Source organism: Carassius auratus, unplaced genomic scaffold (genome assembly GCF_003368295.1).
Source record: "Carassius auratus strain Wakin unplaced genomic scaffold, ASM336829v1 scaf_tig00033074, whole genome shotgun sequence".
In the NCBI taxonomy this organism is placed as follows: Eukaryota; Metazoa; Chordata; class Actinopteri; order Cypriniformes; family Cyprinidae; genus Carassius; species Carassius auratus.
In genome coordinates this window covers 30,232-50,759 of record NW_020526045.1, presented here as the reverse complement: position 1 = coordinate 50,759, position 20,528 = coordinate 30,232, and the positions used below count along the sequence as shown (strand labels likewise).

Sequence of the window (20,528 nt, the reverse complement as noted above, 5' to 3'; positions counted from 1 at the left end):
CATCAAAAACAATAGGAGATTTTGGATTATCTTTTTCATTATAATTAAATTTAAAGTGTACTGAAATTTGCAAGTGGAATCAATGAATCATAAAATAGTCCTTATTATTTTGTGGACTACTTTTAGTGCTTCACTTACATTCATCACTGATTTAATACTATATTTAAGAACTCAGAACCATTAACTGAATGTTGAATGTCATGAAAATCATTTGGACTTAGTATTTAAATCAGTTCACTACCCTATTTATTTCAGTGCTTTATGAGAAACTACTGATGTCATCAGCATCAGGCGTTGGATGCAGTAATCATTTTTATATTTCAGTAAAAAAAAAAAAAAACATTGTTTTAGATTTGCCTATTTTTTTTACCCCTCATATTAGATTTGTTTATTTACTGCTTCAATAAATGCATTAAAACAGAAATGGTTTATAATAACACACTTAGACTTGATCTGCTTTCGGTTAGGTCATAAATAGATTTACCATAATGCTTTTACAGCTGCATTAAAATGAAAACTGTTAACACCAAGCAAAAGCTATTTCAGAGCATTTTAACGATTTGTGGAATTTGGTTGTGTTCCAGAACTCACTTTAAGGCCAGATCTGTCCAACTGCCACACACCCATGGGCTGCCCGACCCTGCCAGGCTCTCCGGGGATGAAAATCTACATCGACCCTTTCACCTATGAAGATCCCAATGAAGCCGTCAGAGAATTCGCCAAGGAAATAGATGTCTCCACTGTCAAGATTGAAGAAGTTATTGGGGCAGGTCTGTTGCTTGTTTATTGCTGGTTTTTTGTTAATGCATGTGTAACAGGTTTAAAACTTTATGGGCAAAAGCTTGAAAATAAACAGCAGTTCTAAAAAGACCGTAAAAAGTCACAAACATTACACAGCCATTTCTCTGAGACAGTTTTGAAGCACATCTACAGTAACTCTCTACATTTGCTCACAAACTCAAGTAGGACTCACGACACAGCTCCCTGAGGGTCTGTGCCCTTCTCCTCATCTTCTTGGCGAGCCGTGGTGGAGACGCGGTATGACTCAGTCTGCTCTGCGTCAGACAGCTCAAGTTAATCCACTGATGCACCACATATGGATTTCACACAGATCATAACAAATACTCTCAACCTTTTAGCACTAAAACTCCAGTCAAAGTTGACAAAGTTTCTCTTTATTCTATCCTTTACTATTTTTGCTTATTTTATCTTGAGCTGTATTGATTTTAGAAGACTTCTGGGGCCATACAGATATAATCAAGTTTGGTTTTGCTCTAAAGTTGCTTCTAGTGAAGTTACAGTAAGTATAGTAAACATGCGTTATGCAGCCTGGAGTTTGATGACATACTGAAGGTCAGAATGACTCGTTCCTGAATTATATCCTCTTTACTTGATCTGCAGTTTCGTGTAAACAGCCCAGATCCTTAACTGTTAAGCTACAGTATCTGAACTGTTTTAATAAGTATTAGTTTGTTTTGTACTCTAGGGTTAACAGTAGTCCAGACCTAAGATGACACCACTGGTTGAACTGTGCTTAGGAAGTTGCCTTTGTGTTTGCCAGAATAGTTTTATAGAAGTCTGCCTATAAATAACTTGGTCTAAATACTGAATAAACTGGAAAAGATCCACACATGAGCTCTACTACACAAATTCTAAGCTTTGATGCTGATAATCAAACTCTGGGACTTTTAGGGCTTTAGTAGTTTCTGTTTGCTTTAGAAGATATCAGATTACACTTGTATTGGCCAATAATTATTATTATTATTATTACCAATTAGAATCCATAGAATCCAAAACATCTGAGTATGCTTGCACTAGTTCACACTACTTCAGAAAACACTGAATCACTGAAAACCATTGTTTGCAGTTGATATTGTCTTCTTCAAAGATGGGGAGGAAAAATGCAAGTTTTGTCATGCAATCGATAATATATATGTATAACTTCTTAAAATCTGACTTCCATTCATTAGCTTTTGGGAATCCAATTTGCGTCTATATTTTTTGATTCACTGTTCCTTCTACACCTCTAGGCAGATCATAGACATTTGTATCGATCAAATTGTGAAGTTTGAATCTACTATATTTTGGTTCTGAGCTTGGATCTTTCACCACTGCCATTCTATCCCCACATTTAATTTCCAAACCGTTTCAGGAACCCTAATAGCTTCACTCATTAACAAGACATGACATAGCACTGGAGAGATTCAGAGATTCCCTCTGTACTGTAGCTGATGTTCAGCAGTAGAAGCTTCATTGTTTTTCGATGGGTTTAATGGCGTTTCACACGTTCCTCCTCTTTGTGTGCCCCAGGTGAGTTCGGGGAGGTGTATAAAGGTAGACTGAAACTGCCTGGAAAACGAGAGATCTACGTTGCTATCAAAACACTGAAAGCAGGCTATTCTGAGAAGCAGAGGCGCGACTTCCTGTCCGAGGCATCAATCATGGGGCAGTTTGACCACCCCAACATCATCCGCCTGGAGGGTGTGGTCACCAAGAGCCGACCTGTCATGATCGTCACAGAGTTTATGGAGAACGGGGCACTTGACTCTTTCCTTAGGGTAAGTGCAACATCCAAAACAAGCACCCTCTGTGTCTCTTCTCTCACTGTCTGTGTCATTCTTTCACTCTGGTGTGGAGAAATACACTGCTTAATCAATGTTCAGCCCCTTTTTTTTTTTTTTTTTTTTTTTCAATCTCATGGATTGGTTCTCCCTGGCTTTGATCTGGTGCCACAATAAAGGGTCTCTTTGAAGTTGGTTTAGAAATCCACCACATCCGAGTAGCGTCGCCATCGATCCACCCCCCCCCCCCCTCCACCCCTGTTTGTTATCGTGCATTCAGTTCAAATCTTTCACTTGTGCAAAATGGCGGCAGAGGTTTCGAAGGAACTGAAAGGTCTCCCACTGTGTGCAGTTTTTAGTCAGCTACTGGTGAAGAGTGTTAAACACAAAAAAAACACAAAAAAAAAACACAAAGGAAAATCAATGTCTCTTTTTATCCACAAGATATTTATTTAATTGGTGCTGCTGTTTATCTCAATTTTTGAAGGGTCTGTCTGTGTATGAAATTATTTTATTAATTAACTTGTTTTCTAAAAGATTATAGCTCACTGATGTTTGATTTCACGCTAATTGCAAAGACAGTCTACTGCAACTGGAGCAAGTGTACAGTGGAGATCCAGCCACAGTTTAAGAAGGACCTCCAGACTCTGGGCCATTTCACACTAGAGCTTCTGATGTGGATGTGAGTCTGTGGGAAGTCAGTTTTTGATTCGTTAGGCTGGTGTGAATGTTGGTGTGAACTCAAGCGTGGTTCTTTGATTTTCATCCAAGAAAACCCCTTAAGAATAGGGGGTGTGGATCATGTGGTTCATATGCTTCATACACCCCACAGGAACTTGAATGACAATCAATCATTTTATCGTTCTCTCTGTTCTTTTCTCTATATATCACATCTATAATTGTTTTGAAACATTTCAATTTGAATTTGGAATTTTAAAAGCACTCACAATTTAGTTGTGAATGGCGCACAACTTTAACCCTAAAATCTGATTTGAGTCATAGGAATTTTGTTCCAGAAGCAGTGTCGTGTATTCTTAAGCAAGTCCTGCTTTGACAAATCATGTTAAGCTTTTCAAAATAGATGGTTATATTTTTCATTAACCACATACTGCACAACCAAAAATTATTTATCACTAAACACAAGGAGCTCTTTTGGTTGAGGTTGAGCTTTGATGTGTTGCTGAACATCATGTGATATCCGTGTTTTTTTTTTTTGTTTTTGTTTTTTGTGTGACAGCAAAATGATGGGCAGTTCACAGTGATCCAGCTGGTGGGGATGTTAAGGGGAATTGCTGCAGGCATGAAGTACCTGTCGGAGATGAATTACGTCCACCGAGACCTGGCTGCCCGCAACATCCTGGTTAACAGCAACCTCGTCTGCAAGGTGTCGGACTTCGGCCTGTCCCGTTATCTGCAGGAAGACACCTCTGACCCCACCTACACCAGCTCACTGGTAAGACTTCGCCCTGGCATGTCAGGCTCACCTCTTCATTTTAAGAGGAGCCAATCAGTGCCACGTGTTGCTTGAGAAAATTAAAAAGGCAGGTATTGACTGTTTGTAATTGCCCCTCAATTCCACAAGCTTTGGTTTTATTTTCTCATTCTTGTCCACCTTGTCTTTTATTCCCCAAAATGCCTCCAGAAAGAAACAGTGCATTGTCTCCCTGACAAGACATGATCATTTCCTGAAAAAGCTGCATTTAAATTCTGTATGTGATTGAACGTAGCCAAGTGACTGGACTTCCAATAGCCTGCCTCCCAAATGGAGCGCTCAGACTTCAGGAATTCTCTATTATGTATCATTAATAAGCATCCAGGGCATCATTAGCCCTCCTGTGCTGTGCATCTTTAATATTAATATGAAATACTATTTTCTCCTGTCTCCTTAAAGACTCTCTATTCAGAGCACTGTGATATTTTTGGTGGCGTGGATTCGTCGCGCTAGTAATTATCTGGGCTTATCTGACCCTGTTATGATTTCTGTGTTCAGGCTGGTTTCAGACAGAGGGACAGTCGAACTTTTAGCAGGGTCAGCCATTTCCTCCGCACTGGAGAGAAACGGCCCTGGTTTACATCCTTGTTTTAAATTCATTTCGGTCTTCTCATAGAAATGTCCCATGCATGTTAAGAACACAATTTCATCTTTTACACTCTGGTGGTGAGCAGAGACGTGAGGAGGATGATAAAGAGATGAGATGACAGACAGGGAATATTTAGCTAACGTTTTGTCTCTTAAAATGCGTAAAAGCTCATTAAGCCCCAAAGACAGGCGCTATTCACAAACAGGATGTCCTGTGGTGACTGCTGATTGACAGGAATATGTGTCAAAGGTATAAACAGGGGTGTGATACTGATGTATGATGTGACATCGCTGTATTTCTCACTGATAGAGTTAGAATTTAATTACCCCCTGGGTTTTTGCAATTAAAGTTCAATTTTTAGCTTTTCACAGCCTGTGTTTATTAGCCCCATCGATCCATTCATCCATCCATACACCCATCCGTCTGTCTATCTGTCTTTCCATAGAAGAATAAAAAAATTGAATGCCCAAATATCTGAGTCACATTTAGTCTGGACACACAGTACAGCCAGATTACCATCTAGACTGTGAGATATTTGTAAGTATGTCTGCCCATTCGTCTGTCTGTCACTCTGACATTTTTCTTTTAAAAGGTGTTTTAAGTTGATTTATGTACAGTGTCTAACTTGAAGATAACAATCTTGTACTAAAACTCAAACTCTACCCAGAGAGTTTCTCACCTGAAACTGGAGGGTTCTCGGGCCTGGTAGAGATCTAGAAATATAGAGAAGGAATTGAAATTGAAAGGGAAGAAATAAAGAAATGTCCCTTACTTTCCCATCATGACACAGATTTCCCTCTTGCTGTCAGCATGACAAGTGCAATGGCTGGAAATGGAAAATAAATCTATTTACACTGAGGTGGGATCTGAATGTGTGACACCCCCTCGCCCTGCCACCCTCCTCTTTGTCACTTTCTGTTTCCCTCTTCCTCTTCTTCTTCCTCTCCCATCCAAGGGTTGTGATTTGGCATGCTGGAGTGTGGAATGTGACATGCACATTCTCTCTTTCATCTGTTTACTCATCATTTCAATTCCTTCAGTGTCTTCAGATTTGTAATCTCAGCTCTGGTTGTTGAAGTCTGATGTCCTGTAGCGTCTTGTTCAATTATATAGCATGTTCAGCCAGACTTTTACCAGTCGGTGTCAACACTGGTCAACATTATGACTTATTCTGCCCAAGAACTGTCAGTAAAACTAGTTCACATTGCCCTACTTGGTTTGTTAGGGTAGTGTGAATTATCATGAGACATGAAGAATCCATCTGACCATCATGCAGTTGTCTGGTTTTGTTGGATCAGTGTTAACAACACAGCTCCTATACTGTTCATGCAGATCAGGCAGAGCCAAGTTCATGGGTTCAGTTCCCAAGGAATCCATGGAGTGATAAGAATGAGGAATTCTAGAACTGATTAATTATAATGTCAAATTGAATGAACATAAGAATGCTGTGTGTGTGTGTGTGTCTCGTGTGTCACAGGTAGCTAAGCCAGTATAAACCCATCAGTTATTACATTCCCCGTCTGTGTGTGTGTGTCGGTTCTCTGTGCGGTGCAGCTGAGATGAACATGTGTGCTCTTTTACGCCTAATCTTTCCTGATCTCACAACAGCTTGCCTTGAGCAATCCTAATAGTCTACAACAGCATTTAGGAGAAAAACCTCAAGGTCAGTATCACAGAGTCAGTTTCATTCTGAATGAAAGCTGATTTATTCTTTAATTGATGCCAAGCAAGAAGGGTTGTGTCTAAAACAGAGTAACACTAGATTTTATGTTCTTCTGAAGAAAATGAATGATTTTTGCCCGAAAATCATAAAACAGGGTGCTCTGGGGACTTGTATTTTATGCAATTTAAGGCTTAGAATTATAATAGCACAACTCTCCTCAACGGGGGTGTTTTTATGTCTATAGGACAAGTGGTGAGGTCAGGCTATACATGCTAACCTTAAAAGTATGTTTCTATGTTTTTTTTTAATAAGTATGAGCAATAATAGTAGTGTTGCCTGACTTTTATAGTACGTAATTTGGACTGCAACATTTATCATAGTTTATTTTCATTAAATTTAAACTGCCAGTTCAATCTCAATTTCATGAGTTTATACAACCTTGACCCTTTCCTCTGTGGTAAAATGTGAGCATATTGGTTAGCAAGTTACTGCGGGTATCAGGCAGAGGAGCAGTGTAAGCAACACTGTCCCACACCGCCGTCCTCAGCTGTCATTATTTAAACATGCCATCTGACCTTTGACCTGCAGCACCATGTGACTTGAAAACCTCACACAGTGGCATACGAGCACTCTTTCCTTTAAAGCACAAAGAACTCTCAAAGGAAAAGAAAGAGTGTTCGAGTCAAGAAAAAAAAAAGAATACTCAACCTTGTTATGAAAGACAAGGTCATAATCTAATATTAAAAATACCGGACAGGTAGTTTGGAGGAAAGGATGATAAAGGATGAGGTGAACGTGGTTTAATTTGTGCGGTTCTCGTCGGGCGTCTGGGTGGTGGCAGAGCGGTACAGGACCAGGAAGGGGACATGAAATGTTAGCGTCGCATGGCGAGCATGCTGCTATTTGAACCACCTCCCAAACTTAGGATTTGCCTGCTGAATACAGCACAAATTGGACTGTTGTCCAATGTTTTCAAATGCTTGTGAAGTGTCTCAGAACAGTTCTGGTGATGTTGTTTATGTCCTCATTGAGACGGCAGATGCTGAAATGACTGCAAGCGTCAGGTGCTTCAGTCTATGTAGTAAACAAACCCGCACGTCTCTGCCATTCATTCATTCATTCATTCATTCATTCATTCATTCATTCACACAGAGATGCGCAGAACATGCAGGATCCATATTTCAACCAACTTTTGCGGCTTAACATTTACAGATACTGGTCCATATGGAGATTTGATTTGATTCATTTATGCCAACTTTGACAAATTCCGTGACTGTCCATATTAAAATGTACGTTTAATTTTCATGACTGGATTTTGAGATTCCGTCCGCGTTTTCTGCTTTGCGGAAATCATAGCACTGTATGCCTCAAGAACCGGGTTGACCGGGTACTCTGTACCACCGGTACTTAAAGAAACCTCTTACCGTGACATTTTTATTATTTTTTTGTACCGACTTGGTACCGAAGTAGTGGGTCTTTTGACAACACTACTTGGATGTAATTTAGTGATAGATAGACAGACAGACAGACGGACAGAGAGTCTCCTGTCTCTTTCTGTCTTTCTAATATGCACAGTGTGTTTGTGTTCAAGTGTTGTTTGCTGTGCGCATGTGCCGCTATGAGAGACAGATCTTCATTGTTCTGTCAGTCTGCAGCTCGTATTAGAAACAGTGAGAGACAGTGGTGCATCAGAGAAGTATATGGATCTATACCTATAAATGCTGAATGAATGATAAACCACATTACTGTATTTGCCCAGAAATTATGTTTCAGTGATTCAGCAGTTTTTATTTTATTTTATTTTATTTTATTTTATTTTATTATTTCCCACCCCATTTTTAGAACCACACTTTATTATAGGTGTAAGACATACAGTAGCCATTTCTGCATTAACCATTGCTAGTTCAGGTCTGTATGTTATATCACACTACATGGTCTCAATGTAAAAGTAATGAGCCTCTTGTCACAGGTAGAAGTCAATGGAGGTGACCTGTATGCCACTGGTCTATGTCATATGTATGTTCATTCCATCTTGTATTAGAATCGATGAAGATGAAATTGAGTCTTTCAGGTCACTGAACACAAAGGTCAGGGGAAAATCCAAGCAGAAAGGCTCATCAGATGCCTCATTTGTTATATATTTTTCACTTGATAAGAAAGAAGAAAGCTTTTTTTTTTTTCTTTAGTTCTTCATAATGTTGTTCATCAGGGTGGGCTAAATTGTTGAATCCACCTATGAGATCTAAACATGGGCAGTCATATGTTATTGTGCTTTAGGATGTCATGATGCTCCTTGTTGAGAAATGCCCAGCTTTCTCCCTGACAGACTTCTGAGGTCCTAAACACAAAGCCTGCAAGTCATAACCTTGGCGATTTCTGGATGACCCATTTTTGCAGCTTAGTTTCAGTTAATGATCTTGGGCGGGCTGGAATTTTTTATTTGTATTTATTGTTTATACACTACGTCAAATTATTTTATATTGAAAGAGCAAATAAAATGTGATTTTGATGTGATGGTATGACCTCTTTAAGATTATTGGTCTTTTTAAATCTATGACTAATAATACTGACTCAGGGCTGCAGAATTATTACAGGAATATTGAAAGTGAATATTGAGTTCATATACAAGGATGGTGTGCTTGTTTTCAAGCCATTTCATCTTTAAATTATGTTAAACCAAACGAGTAAAATCCAACAAGAAAGAACCTAAAAAGATCCTTCTCCTATTTTCTTCTTTTTAAGCCAAACACTGACTCACAGCAGATGCAATTGGTTGCAAAAATATAGTGTTAGATAAGAAAAAAAAAGAGAATGGATGGAGGGGACTTAAGAGGGAACTGATAGGTTAAAGAGGTGGAAGGGTGGAATTGAAAGAGTGACGCAAACTCCCAGCAGGCATCTGTCCTTCCCTGACCACGGTTTCGTCACTGTTTCCACACCAAACTTAATAAAAACTGGACAGAGGAAGAGGTCTGAGATTATGTGATCTTGTTTTAGTTTGTTGTCCTTTAATTTACCGAAATGTTTTCATTTCTCTCCATAAGTACTCTGACCAGCTACAGTGTTGGGTTTTAAAAAGAGAAAGCCCCGCCCACAAGCAGTGACATCATTCACATTCATCTGAGGATGAATTAGTTTTCCAATACCAATACCCTTTCAACAACCCTTGTCAGACAGTTTTGCACATTTTCTTCAGAAAATGTAAAAGTATTAGTAGTTTATTATTGAGATTAAGCACACTTCCAGAATGACAATATGCTGCTCAGCTTTTCTGCATTTTAGTTTTCATCTGGTTGACGTCAGAGGCAGGACTGAACTAATTGACATCATTAGACTGGAACATGAAGCATGTGGATCTCAAACCAGTTCTGTGTGTGTTTTGTCATTGTTTGTGTGGGTGTGTATGTGAGGTGAATCTTAAAACAAACCGCCGTCAATTTTAATCAGTGAGACACAAATCCAGCCTTAGGTAGTCCAATTACAGACAGACACGCTCCACGGACGAGACTAGGCCTTCCTCACAAACACACACACACACTTAGACTATTGTGTGTGTGCACTGAAAGAAGGGGAAAGAGGTTTTTATGGTGTTTTTTAAAGCTAAAGTAATTGAATTCATGCTGAATTTTAAAAAATGCAAATGTGGTTCATTGTTTGCAAATATTTATAGTTGCAATGGATGTAGAACTCAGAGAGTCGATATGTTCCTGTTGTTTATTTGCTTTGTTCAAACAGCATATTTCCCAGTTGTCCATGTGAAAGTGCAATATTTTGATGTTGAATGGTTATGTGCACATAAATTAGGCACATGAATCCTTATGACCAAAATGAATCCATATGACAGCATCCTATCACTCATATCGCACCAATCTGACCTGACATTTTTGTTTGTTTCCTCAGGGTGGAAAGATCCCTGTGAGATGGACTTCGCCAGAAGCCATCGCATACAGGAAGTTCACTTCTGCTAGTGACGTCTGGAGTTACGGTATCGTCATGTGGGAGGTGATGTCTTTCGGGGAGAGGCCCTACTGGGACATGAGCAACCAAGATGTAAGTCTCTTTTTTTTATACTAAACAGTGTTGAAAGTCTATTACTTGCTTTTAGTCACACCAGCCCTGAATCTTAAACTGAGTAAAATACTAATTAAAACATATCATATCTTATATCATATCTTCATAAGGATGATATATAATATATAATTTATAAGGATAATAATAACTGTTATCATGATTGTTGTTATTATTATTATTATTACTATTAAATAATTAATCATTTAATTTAATACATATATTGTAAAAGTTGTATATAGAATAGAATAGAATAGAATAGAATAGAATAGTTTTGGGGTGGTACCTTTTCAAAAGGTACAGATTTGTCACATTTACCCTTAGTGGGTCATATTATTACCTTAAAGGTACATATCAGTACCTAAATGAGCAGAGCTGGGTAGATTACTTATGAATTGTAATCAGTTACTGATTACAGATTACATGACAAAATTTGTAGTTAGTAATATAATCTCTTAGATTACAAGTTTTTGGTAACGTAATCGGGTTACTTTTTGGACTAACCCTTATTTGATACCACATATATTGAATTAGCCTAATCTTGTACTATTTTGACATATACAAAGAAAAAATGTATTCCACAAAATATATTCAATTCACCAACAGGAGGAACAATAGCTTCTTTTTCAAGTGCAATGTATGGACAGTTAATACTTACAAAATACTAACACTAATGTATTTAATGTAATTAAAGGCTGTATTCCTCTCAAGTTTCCATTATCTTGTTGATGATTTATTCTGAGCGCGATTCTGACACCCCTCCCCGTCTCCGCTGGGAAAACTCAAAGAATCAAAAATGTATATATGCGGCAAGTTTAACAGGAAAAAATATTAAACATTAAAAAAAGGAAATTTAGGAGAATCAATGAATTGTGAACGTATTACCATTGTGTAAATAAAATGTCATCATGTAATTTGTTAAAAAGTAACTGTAGTCTGATTACAAGTATTTTAAAAAGTTGATTACTCTAATTACAAGTACTTTAATTTTTGGAATCTGATCACGTAATCCAGATTACATGTACTCCATTACTACCCAGCTCTTTAAATGAGATATTTCAGTAACTTTTTAAAGGGTACCCCCCCAATGACATCTTTTTTCTGATAGTGCAAGGCTCTCTGCACTCCTGCATTCATGATCTATGTAAAATGCATGATTAACTATAAAGCACCAAACACCCTTTGGCTTTATCCCTGAATTCCTTTGCAATGAGTCTCATTTCCTGTCAATCTCTTCGGCTCTAAGGCTTACTACTTTGAGTCTTACTGTCTTTCGTACTGAATCTACATTACCTGCCTTAGTCTTTCTTCATTCAAATCTCCCAGCATCTGTGTTTCAGAGGAGACAAACATTTTTCCTGTTCGAATTTTGAATACAGCAGACTCATTCTAGGCCCTCTAGGGATTTTCAGAAAATCCTGCCAATGAAAACATAAATTCCCCAATCCTTTTAGCATCCTGTTAACACATCAGAGATGCAGAACGAACCCTGAGGACATTGTGACTGTAATGACCGCCAAACTCACAATTTGAGCATTCAGAGATTCAGTACGTTCAAATCAAAGAAAACAAATAAAATAAATTAATTATTATGTTTCTACTTTCTGTACATTCTCTGTATTTACTTTCTTTTCTCAAAGATAGTCTCCATGGCTCAAAAGGGCTTTAGCCTGTCATGCACGACAGACTTAATTTCTTGAAAATTCTGTTGTTAAATATTCATGAAAACCATCTTATGAAGGACTAAGACTGTAAACTTGTCTGATTCTGTTAACATCTCATGACATGCACCAAAAAGACAAACAAAGCAATAGTGCTCCCAAATCATACTCTCTGACACTGAAGAACCACCAAAGGTGAAGTTGGTGATGGTAAAGTTTCTTCAACTTATCACACACTTCATTATCTGAATCTTGTGTTTTTAATGATCATCCAATCCCAAATTGCCATAAAAAGATCATATCAGTGTAATGAAACTGCAGGACATCTGCAGTGGTCAGTGCCCACATCTCACCGCGGTCCTGTGGAATCCATTTAGGAGAAAAGCGGCCGCTGTGGAGGGAGCAGGAAATATATATTGATCCTCAAATATTTGGATTCATGTTTGTGCGAACCAGAGCTCTAGAATGGTGTGCAGAGGATAGACAGTGTTTGTTTGTTCATTTGATCTTTGCTTGTGTCAGAGAGAATCAGAGAGATGTATTGGAAGAGAGTCCAGTGTTTGAGGAGGGTAGGATGACAGATCATGTTTAATGATTAATGATGCTCATGGGTCGTTTGTGTGTTATGTTGCAATGTCTATGCAACATAACTGATATATGTGGCAATCATTGTGTAATAAGACAATATTGTGTGCTTGATCTTTTTTTATGATATGGTTATGGTATTATTTAGTTCTTATTATTGAGGCACTCAAAACCAGTTTCTCACAGTGCATTTCCTTTATTGACAAAAATTACATTTTAATATATTCAGTAAGACATTTACCAAATATATTCATGGAGCATGATCTTTACTTAATATTCCTAATGATTTTTTACATAAAAGAAAAATCAATTATTTTGATCCATACACTGTACTGTATTTTTGACTATTACTAAAAATATACCCCAGTGACTTAAGATCGTTTTGTGGTCCAGTGTCACACTTGGACACTTTAGGTACTATTATGTACTTTTACTAATATGTTCCTTTAATGTATTTACATGTACCATTTAGGGGTAAAAAGGTACAAAGATGTACATTTTAGCATTTGTTAGGGGACCATCCCAGTGACAGCTTTGTAGCTTTTTCTTTTTCTTTTTTTTTTGACAGTGTACGATTCCAGAAATTGTTTAAGAATCATATGATATACTGTAAGTGCTTCCTCCCAACAATGACAACATAGCAATTAATGGCAATAACATGTGTTTGTATTTGTGTGTGTAGGTGATCAACGCTATAGAGCAGGATTACAGGCTGCCGCCCCCCATGGATTGTCCCACTGCTCTCCACCAGCTGATGCTCGACTGCTGGCAGAAAGATCGGAACACTCGGCCACGCTTCACGGATATCGTCAGTACGCTTGACAAACTCATCCGTAATCCCACCAGCCTTAAAGCAGTTGCCAGTATACCCACTATGTGAGTCAAACAAACTTATTATTCACACATTTTGTTTTCATACTATGGTGGAAACCTTAGTTTATGCTTACAAGTCTGGGGGCTTTTTAAAATAATAATAATATTTTTATTCAGCAAGGACTTTTACATTGTTACAAAATATTAGGGGTGCTCCGATCACGATCGGACGATCGTTATGCGCATCTCGTCAGTAAAGCCGGTTCTCTAATCAGCGGTAAATTCCCTCAGGTGCGTGATTTCACATAGAGCAGCTGCTACTACACGGAGCCATTGTTAACTGAGAAGATGCGCAAATCCACGTTAATTTTCAGCATTTATTTGCACATCTTCTCAATTAACAACGACTCTGTGTAGTAACAGCTGCTCTATGTGAAATCACGCACCTGAGGGAATTTACCGCTGATTAGAGAACCGGCTTTACTGACGAGATGCGCATTAACGATTGGCCGATCGTAATCGGAGCACCCCTACAAAATATTTATAAAAAAAAAAAGAAGAAAGAAAGTTATTTAGCTAACCCTTTTCATCAAAGAATCCAGAAAAAAAAAAAAATCACGGTTAACATAAAAATGTTAAGCACCACAAATGTTTCCAACTTTGATAATATTAAGGAATGTATCTTGAGCAGCAAGTCGGCATTTTAGAAAGATTTCTGAATGATCATGTGACACTGAAGACTGGAGTTATTTTAATGAAAATTCAGTTTTGCATCACAAGAGTAAATTACATTTTACAATGTATTAAAACAGTTCACAAACCCTAAAAATGTGTTTTCATATTAAATAAGACATTATTTAGGCCACTCATGAAGCTGTTTTCTTTGTAGAAAAAATACAAGGTAGGTGGTCTCTACAAAGACAGTAACCATGACACCCAAGGTTTCCCGTTCATCTCACTCTCTGTTTCTCTCTCGTCCTTCAGTCCGTCCCAACCGTTGTTGGACAGGTCCATCCCAGACTTCACCACCTTTAGTTCTGTAGAGGATTGGCTGGCTGCTGTCAAGATGTCTCAATACAGAGACAACTTCCTCAACTCTGGCTTCACATCCCTACAGCTGGTCACCCAGATGACTTCAGAGTGAGTGTGAACTCTTAAGTGTCTAAATTTCTCAATGTTGGGGTTTCATGACTGCAAATAAAGGTCTTAAAAATCCATGTTGGCTTTAGTTGGTCAAGCCAGTCCAAGCCATAGTGTGGTTCTATCCAGGCTGACCAACATGACCAGGCCAAACATGGGCTCACCATCTGATTTACCAACTAATAAAACACCTTCTAGTTTCTATATAAGTTTGTCATCCATGTTTATTAACTCCATCAACAGGTTATGCAACTAGTCAACCACCTAATTGCAACCTTATTTCTTGAAATTGTGAATTTTGACCTCACAATTGCAACTTTATTTCCTGTTTAAATCACTTAGTTTTCTGATTCCTGAGTTGAAAACAGACTTTCATATGTCACACTGTTAACAACATCCGTTTCAAAAATCATTATGTTTACAACAATTATGTGACTTATTCAGCCGTCCTGTCATATTATTGGTTTGTTTTAGATGATGTCTAATGCTTGGTGAGTTGGTTTGTTGTGTCTGTCTGAAGGGGGATTAAAGCTGGTTTCAGATTTCCAGACAGTCATTGATTACAGAATGCCAAGCGGCCAGATATCTCAGCAAACTTGTTTAATATAGATTTATGAACCATACATAAGGACTAGCCTGAATCGCTAAGGTATGTGCGTATGTGTTTTGACTTGTTTGAGTCGCTATCGAACAGGTGGATATGCTGTTGATGATGTTTAATACATGTCTCCTGGTGTTTTGTTCGTGGTGGGAAGCGTCCTGTGAGGTGTAGCGTCTCTGACGCTCTGATTAATGCAGCCGGCGCTCACAGAGAGGGTCTGCGCTTAATTAGCACCATAAGTAAGAGCCCATGCATAAACAGGAAGTTAAATGCAAGCAGCTTTCATGTGTTAATACTTTTTGCTCTCACATCTATAAGCCTGTAGGGGCTCTGAGCTGTTTCTCTTTCTCTCTGTGTTGTTTGAATGGTTTGTATATTGATAGTACAGGTTGTTCAAAGGCTCATCTCAAGGGATAGTGGAATAAATTGAGTGTTTGTTCAGAGTTCCCATTTTCTCTTTGTAATTTAAAGGAGGTAGCAAAACAGTCACAAAAAATCAGATGTTGTAACTGACATGTCTCGAAAAATAAATGGATTTAAAGCAAAATGTCAAATTTCAGCCATATTTAGTTGAGATGTGAATGTAGTCTGAGCATCAAACCAATGTGCAGTGAGAACAGCAGTTTCTTGGAAAAGTAATGTTAAAGTATGTTACAAATGACAATTAGGAAGGAGTGATGCAGATGTATATTATATAGCTATTTAGTGTTTGCTTTGGAGTTATGTGCCATGGTTGCATACTGCATTTAAATGCGTGTCCAGTATTAACTGTAGTTATACAATAATCTTGTGTTCACAGGGACCTGCTGAGGATAGGTGTGACTCTAGCCGGCCATCAGAAGAAAATCCTCAACAGCATTCAGTCCATGCACCTGCAGATGTCCCAGTGTCAGACGGGCACAGAGCTGGCATGACTACAGGGGGCGCCGGACGACGGGCTGGGCAGCTTGCGTGAGAATTACCAGCGGGTGAGCCCAATCCCATCGGAGCGCGCCAGAATAGAGACTATCATCCTGATCTGAGAATGTGTTTCAGGAGAAAAACCATTATCCCATATCCAACAGACCAGGTCGGAACAGGACTGCCGAGTCTCACAGGACAACTGTTAACCTGTCGGCTGTTTGTCTCTTTGGGCTACATTTACAGGGAAAAACTGAAGAAGCAGACGTTTGTCCTCTTCAAGTCATTAATTCTGTTTTAGTTACTTTCGCGTTGCTTATCAAAAAAATCACAGTGACTATTCAGATTCTGAGACGTCTACAACGTTTTCTACAAGGTTCTTTCATACTTCTTTATTTCCACTATAAACCTTCAATCATCACTGCTTCCTACTTACACTACCTGTCGATCTCAGTATGGATGACGTTGCCAGAGGACATCCTGTATGCCTGCGTCCCATTCCTAGGCCATACAAGCATAAATGATGTATATCTTTAAATAAAAACGAGTATATCTTCAGAGTAAACCTTCATATTGAAGGTGAAGTGTAACGGACCTGTATGTAAATACCCTCTTCTTCCGTTTGCATTTTTGGCAATGTTGGACCAGAACCACCGATTCTGCAGGACACGAACTCACTTACGTCAGCGTGACGCCACGAGAACAATCTGGGATGAACTCTGACTCTGTCAATATTGTGTAAATATCAGTTAGTTGTGTATAAAATAGCATCAAAAAGATATACTTTAGGTGAAAAAAGCTACGCATTCAGGCCACTGAACAGTGTTTGTTGTAGGTGTCTCCAAGCTGATGAGCACTTACATGTACAGCTTTTCTTTCTCCTACTTCTTCTAGTCGTTCTTGTTAGTTTCGTGTCAGAGTGTTTGAATGCGTCGACTAGCGTTGGGAGGGTGCATAGTCACCGCCTAAACTAGCTAGTACACTTAAATGTAGTTCCACTGTTAATAAGCTGTACTAATGTTGGTCTTACAGGGTCTTTAAAACCGCTAATCTGTTTGCAAGTACATGTTTACATGATAAGTGAATGGAAAGGTAAAGGACAGGAAACGAAGAGACTTGCAAACCCGCTGCCCTTCACCACTTTTATCAGGCCGAGTCACACTTTCAGCTCCAGATGTTTCTGGATGACATTGCTAAATGCGGTACATGTTCTTTCATGTCATCAGCTCTCCATTTATTTGTGTGTGTGTCTGGATTGAACATCTGTGTGACCCTTTATGAACAGATGCCTAATGCCACCCCATTGAGCACATTCTACTTAAGCAGTCAGTGAAGCACTGGGAAACACACACACACACACACACACACAGGCTTTTGATGGCTTTGGGCTGTTACTTTTTGGTTGCCATGAAGAGATAGCATCAGCTTACTGACGATGATTATAATAATAATATAGGTAACATTATACAGAAAGTTGCCAATATTATGGTGCGTTCAAGTCCTCCTGGGAAGTTTGTATGCAGGAGGTGGGAAGTCGTGCTTATGACGGCATGTGCGTTCAAGTCACTTTCGTCGGAGAAAGATGGTGGGTACTTTCTCTTAATTAAAAACACAAAAATACAGCAATGTTCTTAAACTCTTGTTCTAGAAAATTAAGAACAAAAAATGTGCATTAGGTATACTTCGTTTTTTTATGTTTTAAATTAGTTTATGAATCCACTGCCAACTTTGTTTACAATATGCATTGTTATATTATAATTACATCATATTATGCGTCGTCGATTAACTTACTGCGCTGTAAATAGAAAAGCCTGACAATATCACAGCTAAATACCTATATTCCGCCATGTTAATCACTGACACACCCCCAACTCGTACAGATCGGGGCTTAAAGAAAATCCCGAAAATCCACGATATTGTGGTGGCGTTCATGTGCATTCAACTCGGAAATATGAACTAAACGAGATGACTTGAACGCACCATAAGTTAATGCATTATGGATGAACTAACATTTAACAATACTTCTTGAAAAAAATTATTCATCTAGGTCAATGTTCATTTTTGAAAATACAAAACATTTAAAGATTTCGGGTTGTAAGAATAGATATGAACATTGAATGAACATGAATTTACAATAAACCTTAGTGTGTTAAAAATCTAATTTATATATATATATATATATATATATATATATATATATATATATATATATATATATATATATATATATATATATATATATGTATATATGTATATATGTATGAACAAATGTTAATGAATTAAACATTGTAAAGTGTTACAAATAATATTAATATTGTAACTATAGCATAAAATGTAGCTAAAAGTGCTTAAAAAAATCAGAATATTGTTTTAAAAGAAACAGCAAGATGCAAAAAAAAAGCAACAAACTAGAAGTAAAAAAAAAAAAGTTAATTTGAATGTTAAAAGTAATACATCAAATGCATTCGATACATAAAATACTCAAAAGCCAACTTAAAAATAATTAAGTCAACCAAACAAATAAATCATTTTGAATGATTGCGAGCTTGTCTAATCATTGTATGCTGCAAATATTGTTGGCTTTTATGATAAAATTCCTCATTTGTAAGTTTATTTGGACAAAGGTGTATTGTATGAATAAATATAAATGTAATTGGTAAAAAGTTCCAGATTTGAGGATCATAATGGCTAAAAGCAGCTCCACAGGATCTCCTAAAGTCTAGCATTAAAGAACCCCAATGCGAGATTTGAAACATTAGCACTTGTACCATTAATTTGCCTGCTGTGAATCGTATGTGTGTGTAATGAATAAGCTGCTACATTGTCTGTAAGTTAATGAGACTCATGGTTTATGGTTATTCTCTACAAGCAACACACATACACACAGATATACACCAGGTGTATCACCTAATTGGCTACAATGAATTTCACCATGGCAACCAAAGAGTGCATTGGCTCTTTGTTAAGGAAGACACTTTTACAGCTTCTGCCGAGAGGTTTCTTTTTTGCACGGTTGCACACACTCCTTGCCTGTATTCCACTGAAGAAAATGAATCTGTTCCTTCATACGACGGCGGTAGAGATAATGTCTGGCTCTTACACAAGCGTTAGCACTAGATAAGGATGTCTTCCCCTGCGCAAAGGACCAGAGGCAGCTCAATTAATGATCACATAGTATCCTCACCATGGCTTGCGTCCAGCTCGTTCGCAGTTAGGCGTAACCAAGCTGTCCCGCGTCCTGCCGTATGGCCCAGCTGAAAAATGGCTGACTTGCTCTCATCGCTGTGGACACTCTGGGGAGGGTGGAGCATGCTGGGATACCTGCAGGTACAGCACACAGACTGAGGAGAGTGATGAATGAGTGGGAGTGAGACAGAGACTGAAAGAGAAAGCATGAGCGAGAGACAGTAGAGTGCAGGATAGGGAAAGAAATGAGAAGAAATGGGGAATAAAGAAAGAAGAAAGTGACAGACATTAGAGATTGAAGTATTAACTCAGCATGAAATTAAAATGTGACACTATTTGAGTTCTAACTGTTTCTTTCCACTTCTCCCTCCAACCACGTGAATTATTCTCTATTCTTTTCACAGTCTAATCATGGTGGTTAAAATTAAGTCCCATCATCGTATCCTGTTTCATTTATAATTACTGCATATTGAAGTGCAATGGGTTGCAAATGACATTTCATGTTGACTGTAAGAGAGAGGGCTTAAAGTACAATAGTGGTTGAGCAATATGGTTTTTTCAAAATGCTAATATCTAGAACAGGATAGAGTTTTTTTTTTATTTTTATAATGTATATTATCCATAATTTATTGGCTTAATATAATATAATTACACATGATATTGGCGTCTCCCTAATATATACAGCAATTCAACAGTTTTGGGGTCATATTTTTGAAGAAATTAATACTGTTATTTGGCAAGGATGCTTTTAAATGATCAAAAGTGACAGTAAAGACTAGTTTATACAAATATACATTTGTCAAAGAATCTTGGGAAAAAAATATTTTAGCATGGATAAGAAAAATTATTGAGCAGCAAAGCAGCATATTAAATTCTAAAGGATATTTATTTCTAAATGATCCCTAGACACTCAAGAGGAATGTTAAATGAATATTTCAAATGGTAAATAGAAAATGACTTTAATTATAATATTTATTCACAATGGAATGTTCTTTTACAGTTTTTGTTTTTTTTTTCAAACAAATTTAGCTTTGTTGAGCAGAAGATACTTCTTTAAAAATAAATACATGAATAGATAAAAGTCATATACAGACCAGACACTTGTCCAGTTAAAAACGTTACATTTTGTAACTGATCTGCCATTTCTCAGTCATCTGTACACGCTAAATTAATAATCTTAATATATATACTGGCCCAATAATGGCAGCACTTCACCATCTGCATAGACAGACTGAAGCTTAATCATAATTTAACACACACGTACAACCA

General features: G+C 37.8%; 1 protein-coding gene across 1 annotated transcript; it reads left to right on the top strand.

Annotated features, from left to right (window-relative positions):
* Window positions 1-592: 592 nt before the first annotated feature.
* On the top strand, window positions 593-18,236 carry LOC113081070 (ephrin type-B receptor 1). The gene is made up of 7 exons (XM_026253112.1): window positions 593-770; window positions 2,311-2,558; window positions 3,799-4,014; window positions 10,206-10,355; window positions 13,302-13,495; window positions 14,417-14,572; window positions 15,973-18,236. Exons 1-7 carry the CDS (start codon window positions 626-628, stop codon window positions 16,085-16,087), a joined length of 1,224 nt encoding a protein of 407 aa, XP_026108897.1. The 5' UTR covers window positions 593-625; the 3' UTR covers window positions 16,088-18,236.
* The last annotated feature ends 2,292 nt before the right edge of the window (window positions 18,237-20,528 follow it).

Excerpts from the sequence above, each read along its gene's own strand:
- LOC113081070 (XM_026253112.1), top strand. The coding sequence starts at position 626 with ATGGGCTGCCCGACCCTGCCAGGCTCTCCGGGGATGAAAATCTACATC. Across the intron at positions 4,015-10,205 it reads CCACCTACACCAGCTCACTG|GGTGGAAAGATCCCTGTGAG; the intron begins GTAAGACTTCGC and ends TTGTTTCCTCAG. Across the intron at positions 10,356-13,301 it reads GGGACATGAGCAACCAAGAT|GTGATCAACGCTATAGAGCA; the intron begins GTAAGTCTCTTT and ends TTGTGTGTGTAG.